The sequence below is a fragment of the Oncorhynchus gorbuscha genome, unplaced genomic scaffold (genome assembly GCF_021184085.1).
Source record: "Oncorhynchus gorbuscha isolate QuinsamMale2020 ecotype Even-year unplaced genomic scaffold, OgorEven_v1.0 Un_scaffold_5119, whole genome shotgun sequence".
NCBI lineage: Eukaryota > Metazoa > Chordata > Actinopteri > Salmoniformes > Salmonidae > Oncorhynchus > Oncorhynchus gorbuscha.
In genome coordinates, this window is record NW_025748995.1 from 9,616 (window position 1) to 21,295 (window position 11,680).

Genomic DNA, 11,680 nt, shown 5'->3' on the forward strand with positions numbered 1-11,680 from the left:
TGTTTCTGATCCCGTATCTAGATGTGTTTCTGATCCCGTATCTAGATGTGTTTCTGATCCCGTATCTAGATGTGTTTCTGATCCCATATCTAGATGTGTTTCTGATCCCGTATCTAGATGTGTTGTTGTGTTTCTGATCCCGTATCTAGATGTGTTGTTGTGTTTCTGATCCCGTATCTAGATGTGTTTCTGATCCTGTATCTAGATGTGTTTCTGATCCTGTATCTAGATGTGTTGTTGTGTTTTTGATCCTGTATCTAGATGTGTTGTTGTGTTTTTGATTCCGTATCTAGATGTGTTGTTGTGTTTCTGATCCCGTATCTAGATGTGTTTCTGATCCCGTATCTAGATGTGTTTCTGATCCCGTATCTAGATGTGTTTCTGATCCCGTATCTAGATGTGTTTCTGATCCCGTATCTAGATGTGTTGTTGTGTTTCTGATCCCGTATCTAGATGTGTTGTTGTGTTTCTGATCCTGTATCTAGATGTGTTTCTGATCCTGTATCTAGATGTGTTTCTGATCCCGTATCTAGATGTGTTTCTGATCCCGTATCTAGATGTGTTGTTGTGTTTCTGATCCTGTATCTAGATGTGTTTCTGATCCTGTATCTAGATGTGTTTCTGATCCCATATCTAGATGTGTTTCTGATCCCATATCTAGATGTGTTTCTGATCCCATATCTAGATGTGTTTCTGATCCCATATCTAGATGTGTTTCTGATCCCGTATCTAGATGTGTTGTTGTGTTTCTGATCCCGTATCTAGTTGTGTTTCTGATCCCGTATCTAGATGTGTTGTTGTGTTTCTGATCCTGTATCTAGATGTGTTTCTGATCCCGTATCTAGATGTGTTTCTGATCCCATATCTAGATGTGTTTCTGATCCCGTATCTAGATGTGTTGTTGTGTTTCTGATCCCGTATCTAGATGTGTTTCTGATCCTGTATCTAGATGTGTTGTTGTGTTTTTGATTCCGTATCTAGATGTGTTGTTGTGTTTCTGATCCCATATCTAGATGTGTTTCTGATCCTGTATCTAGATGTGTTGTGTTTTTGATTCCGTATCTAGATGTGTTGTTGTGTTTCTGCAGGACTCTCTCCATTCCTTGATGAACACTCTGAGTGCCTCCAACCCTTTCTTTGTGCGCTGCATCAAACCCAACATGAACAAGGTGGGTCATTTAGTACTCACCACAACATGGACAAGGTGGGTCATTCAGTACTCACCACAACATGGACAAGGTGGGTCATTCAGTACTCACCACAACATGGACAAGGTGGGTCATTCAGTACTCACCACAACATGGACAAGGTGGGTCATTCAGTACTCACCACAACATGGACAAGGTGGGTCATTCAGTACTCACCACAACATGGACAAGGTGGGTCATTTAGTACTCACCACAACATGGACAAGGTGGGTCATTCAGTACTCACCACAACATGGACAAGGTGGGTCATTCAGTACTCACCACAACATGGACAAGGTGGGTCATTCAGTACTCACCACAACATGGACAAGGTGGGTCATTCAGTACTCACCACAACATGGACAAGGTGGGTCATTCAGTACTCACCACAACATGGACAAGGTGGGTCATTCAGTGTTCACCCCAACATGGACAAGGTGGGTCATTCAGTGTTCACCCCAACATGGACAAGGTGGGTCATTCAGTACTCACCCCAACATGGACAAGGTGGGTCATTCAGTATTCAGGCAGTTAACCCACTGTTCCTAGGCCGTCATTGAAAATAAGAATTTGTTCTTAACTGACTTGCCTAGTAAAATAAATAAAAATAAAAACATTATTTTAAAAAATCACCCCAACATGGACAAGGTGGGTCATTCAGTATTCACCCCCAACGTGGACAAGGTGGGTCATTCAGTATTCACCCCCAACATGGACAAGGTGGGTCATTCAGTATTCACCCCCAACGTGGACAAGGTGGGTCATTCAGTATTCACCCCCAACATGGACAAGGTGGGTCATTCAGTATTCACCCCAACATGGACAAGGAGGGTCATTCAGTATTCACCCCCAACATGGACAAGGTGGGTCATTCAGTATTCACCCCCAACGTGGACAAGGTGGGTCATTCAGTATTCACCCCCAACGTGGACAAGGTGGGTCATTCAGTATTCACCCCAACCACCAGCTACTGAATGTGAACTAGTCTGTTACTGTGTACAGAGGCAGGCAGATCCCAGAAATTCCATATCTAGCTGCTATTCAAAGTTTTAATAGTCGTCGTCTGCTGCCTCGTCCCGGCTGACAAGGGAATGCTGTTGTCTCTGGGGGGCTTAGCTGTATCACAGGGACTTCGTTTGTTGAACATTCAAGTCCTGACACTCCTGAACATCAGGTTGATAACATGCCTGATGGTAGGGTACCACACACACACACACACAGCCAGTGAGATGTGAATCAGAGTTAAGTGATTGTGCAGTGTGATAAGCAGCACTGAGGCAGTCAGAACAGACCAGCTGAGATGTGAATCAGAGTTAAGTGATTGTGCAGTGTGATAAGCAGCACTGAGACAGTCAGAACAGACCAGCTGAGATGTGAATCAGAGTTAAGTGATTGTGCAGTGTGATAAGCAGCACTGAGACAGTCAGAACAGACCAGCTGAGAACAATATAGTTGATTTATACTGGACTGAAACGATCCTGTGGGTTAAGGACATGTAACAGAATTCTAGTTCCTAAACACCTTCTATCGCCCCTCCTGTAAGACGAGCATAGTACTGTTCCCTCCTGTAAGACGAGCATAGTACTGTTCCCTCCTGTAAGACGAGCATAGTACTGGTCCCTCCTGTAAGACGAGCATAGTACTGGTCCCTCCTGTAAGACGAGCACAGGACTGGTCCCTCCTGTAAGACGAGCATAGTACTGTTCCCTCCTGTAAAACGAGCACAGGACTGTTGTGTCCCCTCCTGTAAGACGAGCATAGTACTGTTCCCTCCTGTAAGACGAGCATAGTACTGTTGTGGGCCCTCCTGTAAGACGAGCACAGGACTGTTGTGGGCCCTCCTGTAAGACGAGCACAGGACTGTTGTGGGCCCTCCTGTAAGACGAGCATAGTACTGTTGTGGGCCCTCCTCTAAGATGAGCATAGTACTGTCCCCTCCTGTAAGACGAGCATAGTACTGTCCCCTCCTGTAAGACGAGCACAGTACTGTGTGTTGCCTCCTGTAAGACGAGCACAGTACTGTGTGTTGCCTCCTGTAAGACGAGCACAGTACTGTGTGTTGCCTCCTGTAAGACGAGCACAGTACTGTGTGTTGCCTCCTGTAAGACGAGCGCAGTACTGTGTGTTGCCTCCTGTAAGACGAGCACAGTACTGTGTGTTGCCTCCTGTACTGTTAACTATACTTCTGTGCAGTCGTACGACGGCTGCTGTTTTTGTATTCTCACAGAGTTAGAGTTGAAAAGTAATTCAGTGTGTTTTGTACTTCTCAGAACGCCAACATGTTTGACCCAGAAGTGGTCCTGAACCAGCTGAGGTATTCTGGGATGTTGGAGACCGTGAAGATCCGCAGAGCTGGTTTCCCTGTCCGCAGGACTTTTAATGACTTCCACAGCAGGTGAGAAAAATTTACTATGGTCTTTTTACAGGGACTAACATCACCGTCTCCCGTGCACGGTAGATCACCTGCTGGGTGTAGAATCACCTGCTGGGTGTAGAATCACCTGCTGGGTGTAGAATCACCTGCTGGGTGTAGAATCACCTGCTGGGTGTAGAATCACCTGCTGGGTGTAGAATCACCTGCTGGGTGTCGATCACCTGCTGGGTGTAGAATCACCTGCTGGGTGTAGAATCACCTGCTGGGTGTAGAATCACCTGCTGGGTGTAGAATCACCTGCTGGGTGTAGAATCACCTGTTGGGTGTCGATCACCTGCTGGGTGTCGATCACCTGCTGGGTGTAGAATCACCTGCTGGGTGTAGAATCACCTGCTGGGTGTAGAATCACCTGCTGGGTGTAGAATCACCTGCTGGGTGTCGATGAACACCGGGGATATACTCTGTGATCTGGGTCAATGGCATGGCTGCCCACTTACAAAAAAGCAGAAGATGCGGACTCAGTGCTCACCTGGGTCATTGAGCTCGTGTTGATTTCCTATTGTGCTGCTGTCAACTGTCTGGGTGTCATGTCATGTTGTGCTCCTTCGACATGTTTGATTTGTCTGGCCCGTTGGATCTGTGTCTGACCCGTTGGATCTGTGTCTGACCCGTTGGATCTGTGTCTGACCCGTTGGATCTGTGTCTGACCCGTTGGATCTGTGTCTGACCCGTTGCATCTGTGTCGGATCCGTGTCTGACCTGTGTGCGTCTCTGTTCCCTGTGCAGGTACAAGATTATCCTGAAAGACAGGCATCCAACAGACGACCAGAGAGGGAGGTGCACAGAGCTGCTGATGTCATACGACCCCGCCAAGATAGACTGGCAGCTGGGGAAGACTAAGGTGCGCTGGTCCTGTGGCTCTGACATCACACTCTTACACGGCATACTCTGCTGCATGTCCTGTGACCCAGGGGTTTACAGGGTTGAACAGGGTAGAGTTACATGTTATAGGGGACCACCCATACGTGGAATGTATGCACACATGACTGTAAGTCGCTTTGGATAAAAGCGTCTGCTAAATGGCATATATTTTTAATATTTTTATAGATTATAAGAGCAGGGACTGAAGGAGCATCAGCTTCAGGATAACAACAAACCCACAGCTGGGACAGGATCAGATGAAATATCAGGTCTTCTCTTCCTGACATAGGGCTTCATCTTTACTTCATCTTTACAAGCCTTCCTCATCAGCCACGTATTGGGTATCTGTCTGGCGCCATGGGTATCTGTCTGACGCCATGGGTATCTGTCTGACGCCATGGGTATCTGTCTGACGCCATGGGTATCTGTCTGACGCCATGGGTATCTGTCTGGGTATTTTACTTATTGATGCAGGACACCTCTAACTTAGTGTTTGATCTATGACACACTGGAATAGGGTGCAGGACACCTCTAACTCAGTGTTTGATCCATGACACACTGGAATAGGGTGCAGGACACCTCTAACTCAGTGTTTGATCCATGACACACTGGAATAGGGTGCAGGACACCTCTAACTCAGTGTTTGATCCATGACACACTGGAATAGGGTGCAGGACACCTCTAACTCAGTGTTTGATCTGTGACACTGTAATAGGGAGTAGGACATCAGTGGTGAAAGAGACCATATGACTGACCACAGGGGTAAAGGCCAGGCAGAGAGTCAATATGTGGATTAGAGGACATGACTGGTGGTCTGTGTGTGTAGAACCCCCAGAGTGATTTTTACTTTATTTAACCTTTATTTAACTAGTCAGGTCAGTTAAGAACAAATTCTTATTTTCAATAGAACTGCCTGTTCAGGGGCAGAATGACATATTTGTGCCTTGTCACCTCGGGGATTTGAACTTGTAACCTTCCAGTTACTAGTCCAACGCTCTAACCACTAGGCTACCAGCTGGTTACTAGTCCACTCTAACCACTAGGCTACCTGCTGGTTCCTAGTCCAACACTCTAACCACTAGGCTACCTGCTGGTTCCTAGTCCTACGCTCTAACCACTAGGCTACCTGCTGGTTCCTAGTCCAACGCTCTAACCACTAGGCTACCCTGCCGCCCCTACGCTCTAACCACTAGGCTACCCTGCCGCCCCTACGCTCTAACCACTAGGCTACCCTGCCGCCTCTACGCTCTAACCACTAGGCTACCCTGCCGCCTCTACGCTCTAACCACTAGGCTACCCTGCCGCCTCTACGCTCTAACCACTAGGCTACCCTGCCGCCTCTACGCTCTAACCACTAGGCTACCCTGCCGCCTCTACACTCTAACCACTAGGCTACCCTGCCGCCTCTACACTCTAACCACTAGGCTACCCTGCCGCCTCTACGCTCTAACCACTAGGCTACCCTGCCGCCTCTACGCTCTAACCACTAGGCTACCCTGCCGCCTCTACGCTCTAACCACTAGGCTACCCTGCCGCCTCTACGCTCTAACCACTAGGCTACCTGCTGGTTCCTAGTCCTACGCTCTAACCACTAGGCTACCTGCTGGTTCCTAGTCCTACGCTCTAACCACTAGGCTACCTGCTGGTTCCTAGTCCAACGCTCTAACCACTAGGCTACCCTGCCGCCTCTACGCTCTAACCACTAGGCTACCTGCTGGTTCCTAGTCCTACGCTCTAACCACTAGGCTACCTGCTGGTTCCTAGTCCTACGCTCTAACCACTAGGCTACCTGCTGGTTCCTAGTCCTACGCTCTAACCACTAGGCTACCTGCTGGTTCCTAGTCCAACGCTCTAACCACTAGGCTACCCTGCCGCCTCTACGCTCTAACCACTAGGCTACCTGCTGGTTCCTAGTCCAACGCTCTAACCACTAGGCTACCCTGCCGCCTCTACGCTCTAACCACTAGGCTACCCTGCCGCCTCTACGCTCTAACCACTAGGCTACCCTGCCGCCTCTACGCTCTAACCACTAGGCTACCCTGCCGCCTCTACGCTCTAACCACTAGGCTACCCTGCCGCCTCTACGCTCTAACCACTAGGCTACCCTGCCGCCTCTACGCTCTAACCACTAGGCTACCCTGCCGCCCCAGATGAGGTGTAGAATGGTGGTGGGTGAATAAAATACGTGTAGCACGACCAGGTCTAATCTGAGGGAAATATGTGTCTCTATGGTCATACGTTGGACAGGAGGTTTGGAAGTGCAGCTCAGATTCCACCTCATTTTGTGGGCAGTGAGCACATAGCCTGTCTTGTCTTGAGGGCCATGTCTGTCTACGACGGCCTTTCTCAATAGCAAGGCTATGCTAACTGAGTCTGTACATAGTCAAAGCTTTCCTTAAGTTTGGGTCAGTCACAGTGGTCAGGTATTCTGCCGCTGTGTACTCTCTGTTTAGGGCCAAATACCATTCTAGTTTGCTCTGTTTTTTTTGTTAATTCTTTCCAATGTGTCAAGTAATTACCTTTTTTGTTTTCTCATGATTTGGTTGGGTCTAATTGTGTTGCTGTGCTGGGGCTCTGCGGGGTGTGTTTGTGAACAGAGCCCCAGGACCAGCTTGCTTAGGGGACTCTTCTCCAGGTTCATCTCTCTGTAGGTGATGGCTTTGTTATGGAAGGTTTGGGAATCGCTTCCTTTTAGGTGGTTGTAGAATTTAACGGCTCTTTCCTGGATTTAGGCATAATTTTGCTTTGCATTATTTGGTGTTCTACGTTGTACACAGAGGATATTTTTTGTAGAATTCTGCATGCAGTGTCTCAATCTGTAGTTTTTCACATTTTGTGAAGTCTTGGTTGGTGAGCGGACCCCAGACCTCACAACCATAAAGGGCAATGGGTTCTATGACTGATTCAAGTATTTTTAGCCAGATCCTAATTGGTATGTTGAATTTTATGTTCCTTTTGATGGCATAGGAGGCCCTTCTTGCCTTGTCTCTCAGATCATTCACAGCTTTGCCACAAGAAAAGGGCAACCAGTGAAGAACAAACACCATTGTAAATACAACCCCATATTTATGTTAATTTTACCTTTTGTACTTTAACAATTAACTTAATATGACATTTGAAATATTTTATTCTTTTGGAACTTTTATGAGTGTAATATGTTTACTGTTAATTTGTGTTGTTTATTTTGCTTTTGTTTATTACCTAGTTAACGTATGTTTCCCATGCCAATAAATCCCTTTGAAATGTAGTGGTAGTTTGTTGACCGTGTAATGTAGTGGTAGTTTATTGACCCTGTAGTGTAGTGGTAGTTTATTGACCCTGTAGTGTAGTGGTAGTTTATTGACCCTGTAGTGGTAGTTTGTTGACCCTGTAGTGGTAGTTTATTGACCCTGTAGTGTAGTGGTAGTTTGTTGACCCTGTAGTGGTAGTTTGTTGACCCTGTAGTGGTAGTTTATTGACCCTGTAGTGTAGTGGTAGTTTGTTGACCCTGTAGTGTAATGGTAGTTTGTTGACCGTGTAATGTAGTGGTAGTTTGTTGACCGTGTAATGTAGTGGTAGTTTATTGACCCTGTAGTGTAGTGGTAGTTTGTTGACCCTGTAGTGGTAGTTTATTGACCCTGTAGTGTAGTGGTAGTTTGTTGACCCTGTAGTGTAATGGTAGTTTGTTGACCGTGTAATGTAGTGGTAGTTTGTTGACCGTGTAATGTAGTGGTAGTTTATTGACCCTGTAGTGTAGTGGTAGTTTGTTGACCCTGTAGTGGTAGTTTATTGACCCTGTAGTGTAGTGGTAGTTTGTTGACCCTGTAGTGTAATGGTAGTTTGTTGACCGTGTAATGTAGTGGTAGTTTGTTGACCGTGTAATGTAGTGGTAGTTTATTGACCCTGTAGTGTAGTGGTAGTTTGTTGACCCTGTAGTGGTAGTTTATTGACCCTGTAGTGTAGTGGTAGTTTATTGACCCTGTAGTGGTAGTTTATTGACCCTGTAGTGGTATTTTGTGACCCTGTAGTGGTAGTTTATTGGCCCTGTAGTGGCAGTTTATTGACCCTGTAGTGGCAGTTTATTGACCCTGTAGTGGTAGTTTGTTGACCCTGTAGTGGTAGTTTATTGACCCTGTAGTGGTAGTTTGTTGACCCTGTAGTGGTAGTTTGTTGACCCTGTAGTGGTAGTTTGTTGACCCTGTAGTGGTAGTTTGTTGACCCTGTAATGTAGTGGTAGTTTATTGACCCTGTAATGTAGTGGTAGTTTATTGACCCTGTAATGTAGTGGTAGTTTATTGACCCTGTAATGTAGTGGTAGTTTATTGACCCTGTAGTGGTAGTTTGTTGACCCTGTAGTGGTAGTTTGTTGACCCTGTAGTGGTAGTTTGTTGACCCTGTAGTGGTAGTTTATTGACCTTGTAGTGGTAGTTTATTGACCCTGTAGTGGTAGTTTGTTGACCCTGTAGTGGTAGTTTATTGACCTTGTAGTGGTAGTTTATTGACCTTGTAATGGTAGTGGTAGTTTGTTGACCTTGTAATGGTAGTTGTAGTTTGTTGACCGTGTAATGTAGTGGTAGTTTATTGACCCTGTAGTGGTAGTTTATTGACCCTGTAGTGGTAGTTTATTGACCTTGTAGTTTTGTTTATTGACCGTGTAGTGTAGTGGTAGTTTATTGACCCTGTAGTGGTAGTTTATTGACCCTGTAGTGGTAGTTTATTGACCCTGTAGTGTAGTGGTAGTTTGTTGACCCTGTAATGGTAGTTTATTGACCCTGTAGTGTAGTGGTAGTTTATTGACCCTGTAGTATAGTGGTAGTTTGTTGACCCTCTAGTGGTAGTTTATTGGCCCTGTAGTGGTAGTTTGTTGACCCTGTAGTGGTAGTTTGTTGACCCTGTAGTGTAGTGGTAGTTTATTGACCCTGTAGTGTAGTGGTAGTTTATTGACCCTGTAGTGTAGTGGTAGTTTATTGACCCTGTAGTGTAGTGGTAGTTTATTGACCCTGTAGTGTAGTGGTAGTTTGTTGACCCTGTAATGTAGTGGTAGTTTATTGACGCTGTAATGTAGTGGTAGTTTATTGACCCTGTAGTGGTAGTTTATTGACCCTGTAATGTAGTGGTAGTCTGTTGACCGTGTAATGTAGTGGTAGTCTGTTGACCGTGTAATGTAGTGGTAGTTTATTGACCCTGTAGTGGTAGTTTATTGACCCTGTAGTGGTAGTTTATTGACCCTGTAGTGGTAGTTTATTGACCCTGTAGTGGTAGTTTATTGACCCTCTAATGTAGTGGTAGTTTGTTGACCTTGTAATGGTAGTTTATTGACCTTGTAATGGTAGTTTATTGACCTTGTAATGGTAGTGGTAGTTTGTTGACCGTGTAATGGTAGTTTATTGACCGTGTAATGGTAATGGTAGTGGTAGTTTATTGACCCTGTAGTGTAGTGGTAGTTTGTTGACCCTGTAATGGTAGTTTATTGACCCTGTAGTTTAGTGGTAGTTTATTGACCCTGTAGTGTAGTGGTAGTTTATTGACCCTGTAGTGTAGTGGTAGTTTATTGACCCTGTAGTGTAGTGGTAGTTTGTTGACCCTCTAGTGGTAGTTTATTGGCCCTGTAGTGTAGTGGTAGTTTGTTGACCCTGTAATGGTAGTTTATTGACCCTGTAGTGTAGTGGTAGTTTATTGACTCTGTAATGTAATGGTAGTTTGTTGACCCTGTAGTGGTAGTTTGTTGACCCTGTAGTGGTAGTTTGTTGACCCTGTAATGTAGTGGTAGTTTATTGACCCTGTAATGTAGTGGTAGTTTGTTGACCGTGTAATGTAGTGGTAGTTTGTTGACCCTGTAGTGGTAGTTTATTGACCCTGTAGTGGTAGTTTATTGACCCTGTAGTGGTAGTTTATTGACCTTGTAGTGGTAGTTTATTGACCCTGTAATGTAGTGGTAGTTTGTTGACCCTGTAATGTAGTGGTAGTTTATTGACCCTGTAGTGGTAGTTTATTGACCCTGTAGTGGTAGTTTATTGACCCTGTAGTGGTAGTTTGTTGACCTTGTAATGGTAGTTTATTGACCTTGTAATGGTAGTGGTAGTTTGTTGACCGTGTAATGGTAGTTTATTGACCGTGTAATGTAGTGGTAGTTTATTGACCCTGTAGTATTGACCCTGTAGTGGTAGTTTATTGACCTTGTAGTTTTGTTTATTGACCCTGTGGTGGTAGTTTATTGACCCTGTAATGGTAGTTTATTGACCCTGTAATGTAGTGGTAGTTTATTGACCCTGTAGTGGTAGTTTATTGACCCTGTAGTGGTAGTTTATTGACCGTGTAATGTAGTTTAGTTTGACCGTGTAATGTAGTGGTAGTTTATTGACCCTGTAGTGGTAGTTTATTGACCCTGTAGTGGTAGTTTATTGACCCTGTAGTGGTAGTTTATTGACCCTGTAATGGTAGTTTATTGACTCTGTAATGTAGTGGTAGTTTATTGACCCTGTAGTGGTAGTTTATTGACCCTGTAGTGGTAGTTTATTGACCCTGTAATGGTAGTTTATTGACCCTGTAATGTAGTGGTAGTTTATTGACCCTGTAGTAGTAGTTTATTGACCCTGTAATGTAGTGGTAGTTTATTGACCCTGTAGTGGTAGTTTATTGACCCTGTAATGTAGTGGTAGTTTATTGACCCTGTAATGGTAGTTTATTGACCATGTAATGTAGTGGTAGTTTGTTGACCCTGTAGTGGTAGTTTATTGACCCTGTAGTGGTAGTTTGTTGACCCTGTAGTGGTAGTTTGTTGACCCTGTAGTGGTAGTTTGTTGACCCTGTAGTGGTAGTTTGTTGACCCTGTAGTGGTAGTTTGTTGACCCTGTAGTGGTAGTTTATTGACCCTGTAGTGGAAGTTTATTGACCCTGTAATGTGGTGGTAGTTTATTGACCCTGTAATGTGGTGGTAGTTTATTGACCCTGTAGTGGTAGTTTATTGACCCTGTAGTGGTAGTTTATTGACCCTGTAATGTGGTAGTTTATTGACCCTGTAGTGGTAGTTTGTTGACCCTGTAGTGGTAGTTTGTTGACCCTGTAGTGGTAGTTTGTTGACCCTGTAGTGGTAGTTTGTTGACCCTGTAGTGGTAGTTTGTTGACCCTGTAGTGGTAGTTTATTGACCCTGTGTATTGACCCTGTAGTGGTAGTTTATTGACCGTGTAATGTAGTGGTAGTTTATTGACCCTGTAGTGG

The 11,680-nt window shown here is 45.0% G+C and overlaps 1 protein-coding gene across 1 annotated transcript; it reads left to right on the forward strand.

Annotated features, from left to right (window-relative positions):
- Positions 1-1,088: 1,088 nt before the first annotated feature.
- LOC124028959 (unconventional myosin-X-like) lies at positions 1,089-4,553 on the forward strand (the record flags this gene model as incomplete). The annotated part of the gene is made up of 3 exons (XM_046340842.1): positions 1,089-1,169; positions 3,458-3,582; positions 4,348-4,553. Coding segments are annotated over 3 exons (412 nt in total), but the record flags the coding sequence as incomplete, so codon positions are not given.
- Between the last annotated feature and the right edge of the window lie 7,127 nt (positions 4,554-11,680).